Here is a 2,021-nt window from a genome sequence, read left to right as displayed (position 1 = left end):
GGGGGGCAACAGGAGGGAAAGAACAAAGAAAGGGAGAGCAGAAAACTCAGAGGACAAGTTAAAACATTGTTCTCGAGGAGGAGACAACCTATAACTTGGAATTTCGGTCTCGGGACTCTATATGATAAACTTCTTTTAAAAAACGTTTTTGTGGTGGTGACATCCTCGCAGAGCCTTGGAGGACACACTGGTGTGGGAGCACCGGGAGCTGAGTGATAAATACGCCAGGAAAAAAATCGGATCCAGGCATTGTATTTTGTGTCATTTGCCTAGGGTTTTCAAAGGGTTTTCAAAATCCCAACAACCATATTTCCCCTTCAAATTGCCATTCCACGAATAGCTACTTGAGTTTGGGGTTTTACGTTTTGCTTCGTTGGCGTGTGTGTGTGTGTTTTATTTTTGTTTCTGGGTTTTGTTTGTACTTTTTTTTTTTTTTTTCGCTATCAGATGATAAATGTCGCTGGGAACGAAAATGCACAAGGCAAGAAACCCAGGAACTGTCGGCGGTCTTGGCATAAGCTTGAAGAGCCGGGCAGGGCAGGGACAGAATGGGAGCGTGTTAGATCCATCTGTGAAGACTGAGGTTCCCTGCATCCATACTTTAAAGAGCTTTGTCCAATGTCTATTTACTTTATCTTGTAACCCCTTTTCGCCCTCCAGCCTATGCAGATTCTCCTTCTTCCGCAAGAGAACCTGGGAAGAAGGCAGGGGGTGCTTCCAGGATGCCCGGCCCCAGAGAAGGCTCCCCAAGGCTCTCAAACAGCCTTCTGGCCTGGAGGCTTTTGCCAGGAAAGAAATAAAATGGTTCCAGTGACTCACCTGGTGTTTGTCAGGCGGAGGCTGACCTCGGTGGATCCACATTCGAGTCTCTGGCCGCATTTATTGGGTGTCTAGAGTGTTACCGCTCAGCGTGGTGACTCATAGAGTTTCTAAAAGTAAGACACCAAGAAAGAGGTATCACCATCGCCGTCACCGTCACACTCACGGGTGGAAGGCTCCGCGGGGCTGAGGGCTCGGGGACCCGGATCGAGCCCCGGTGCCTCGACGGGAGGAACAGGGGGAGCGTGCGAGGACTTCCCTGCCATTTGGTTAGAGGAGCATCTACTGGATTTCAATAAATATGGCCCCTAATCTCGGGGTTTTAGGGCTGGATGGCCTTTAGTATTCTATTCAAACAGAGGGGGCTGCCCTTCCCTTATCTACCTCATTTCATTTCCAGTGAGCCCTCCTAGAGCTTGTCCTGTCCGTCTATGAGGGGGAACTTCCTCCCTCCCCTCTCCCACCTCCGTCTCTCCTTCTTTCCCCGCAAGCTTAAACCAATTACGCCGCTTTGCAAATAAAGTGCCGCCCCGAGGGGAGCCGCAGGCGAGGGGAGCTGCCTCGCTGGCAGGTGCATCTCCGGCTTTGTAGGTGCGAACGCCTTTGTGAGGCGGACAAATGGGGAGAGAAGGAGGAGGGTACTTTGTGCGACGTAAGATCCACATCAGCTCAACTCCACTCACATCCCAGCCGGCACTTCCTCACTTTCTCGACTGTCTCGCCCCGCACCGCTCCCTGCCTCCTTTTTGACTTCATTATAGAGGCGATTTCGGCACTCCCGCCCCTCCTGGGAGCTGGCTTCCTGCTAGGTCGGCCTCCTGGGCTCTTTTCCTGCCACCCGTCGCTCGCTTGCAAGAGGGCTGGATGGTTACACCGGGCAGGTTGGTTCCATAATGTTAGGGACTGTGAAAATGGAAGGGCATGAGACCAGCGACTGGAACAGCTACTACGCCGACACGCAGGAGGTGAGCGAGCCCTGGGTCCGCTGTCCTTCCGAGGGGGAGGAGAGGGGGCTGGGAAGGGCTGGGGTGCTGAGGGGGACAGCGAGAGGGGGGATTGCTTCGCTCTGCGGCTCCCGCCAGCGCTATCGTGTCTCTCCTCGGCCAAGCCGCCCCGAGGAGCTCCGCACCGCCCGCAGGAGAACTGGAGGGGCTGGGGGCAGGACTGAGCTCACCCCAGAGAACTCCTGGCTCGGAGCAGGG

General features: G+C 54.3%; 2 protein-coding genes and 1 long non-coding RNA gene across 5 annotated transcripts in view; 2 read left to right on the top strand and 1 right to left on the bottom strand.

The window, feature by feature from the left end:
- LOC109367823 overlaps positions 1 to 860 on the top strand; it is a 4,702-nt gene extending 3,842 nt beyond the window's left edge. Inside the window, exon 2 of the long non-coding RNA XR_002115306.2 lies at positions 448 to 860. This is a non-coding gene — a long non-coding RNA (uncharacterized LOC109367823). The remainder of the gene's footprint in view (positions 1 to 447) is intronic.
- Positions 1 to 1,573, bottom strand: part of LOC104911190 — a 4,407-nt gene extending 2,834 nt beyond the window's left edge. The window contains exons 1-2 of one of the 3 annotated variants that reach the window (XM_010711694.2): positions 1,503 to 1,573; positions 820 to 929 (exon numbers count right to left, since the gene is read on the bottom strand). In XM_010711694.2, the coding sequence (XP_010709996.1) occupies positions 820 to 879 (60 nt within the window). In that variant the 5' untranslated portion in view covers positions 880 to 929; positions 1,503 to 1,573. Of the gene's footprint in view, positions 1 to 819; positions 930 to 1,203; positions 1,475 to 1,502 lie in introns of those variants that run through there. The other 2 variants (XM_010711696.3, XM_010711693.3) reach the window with 2 other exon arrangements.
- Positions 1,574 to 1,617: 44 nt separating this feature from the next.
- FOXA1 (forkhead box A1) overlaps positions 1,618 to 2,021 on the top strand; it is a 5,247-nt gene continuing 4,843 nt past the window's right edge. Inside the window, exon 1 of the mRNA XM_010711700.3 lies at positions 1,618 to 1,784. Within this exon, the coding sequence (XP_010710002.1) occupies positions 1,713 to 1,784 (72 nt within the window). The 5' untranslated portion in view covers positions 1,618 to 1,712. The remainder of the gene's footprint in view (positions 1,785 to 2,021) is intronic.

Source organism: Meleagris gallopavo, chromosome 5, assembly GCF_000146605.3.
Source record: "Meleagris gallopavo isolate NT-WF06-2002-E0010 breed Aviagen turkey brand Nicholas breeding stock chromosome 5, Turkey_5.1, whole genome shotgun sequence".
Taxonomy (NCBI): Eukaryota; Metazoa; Chordata; class Aves; order Galliformes; family Phasianidae; genus Meleagris; species Meleagris gallopavo.
Note: the sequence above shows the minus strand (reverse complement) of the source record. Positions and strands in the feature narration are given on the sequence as shown.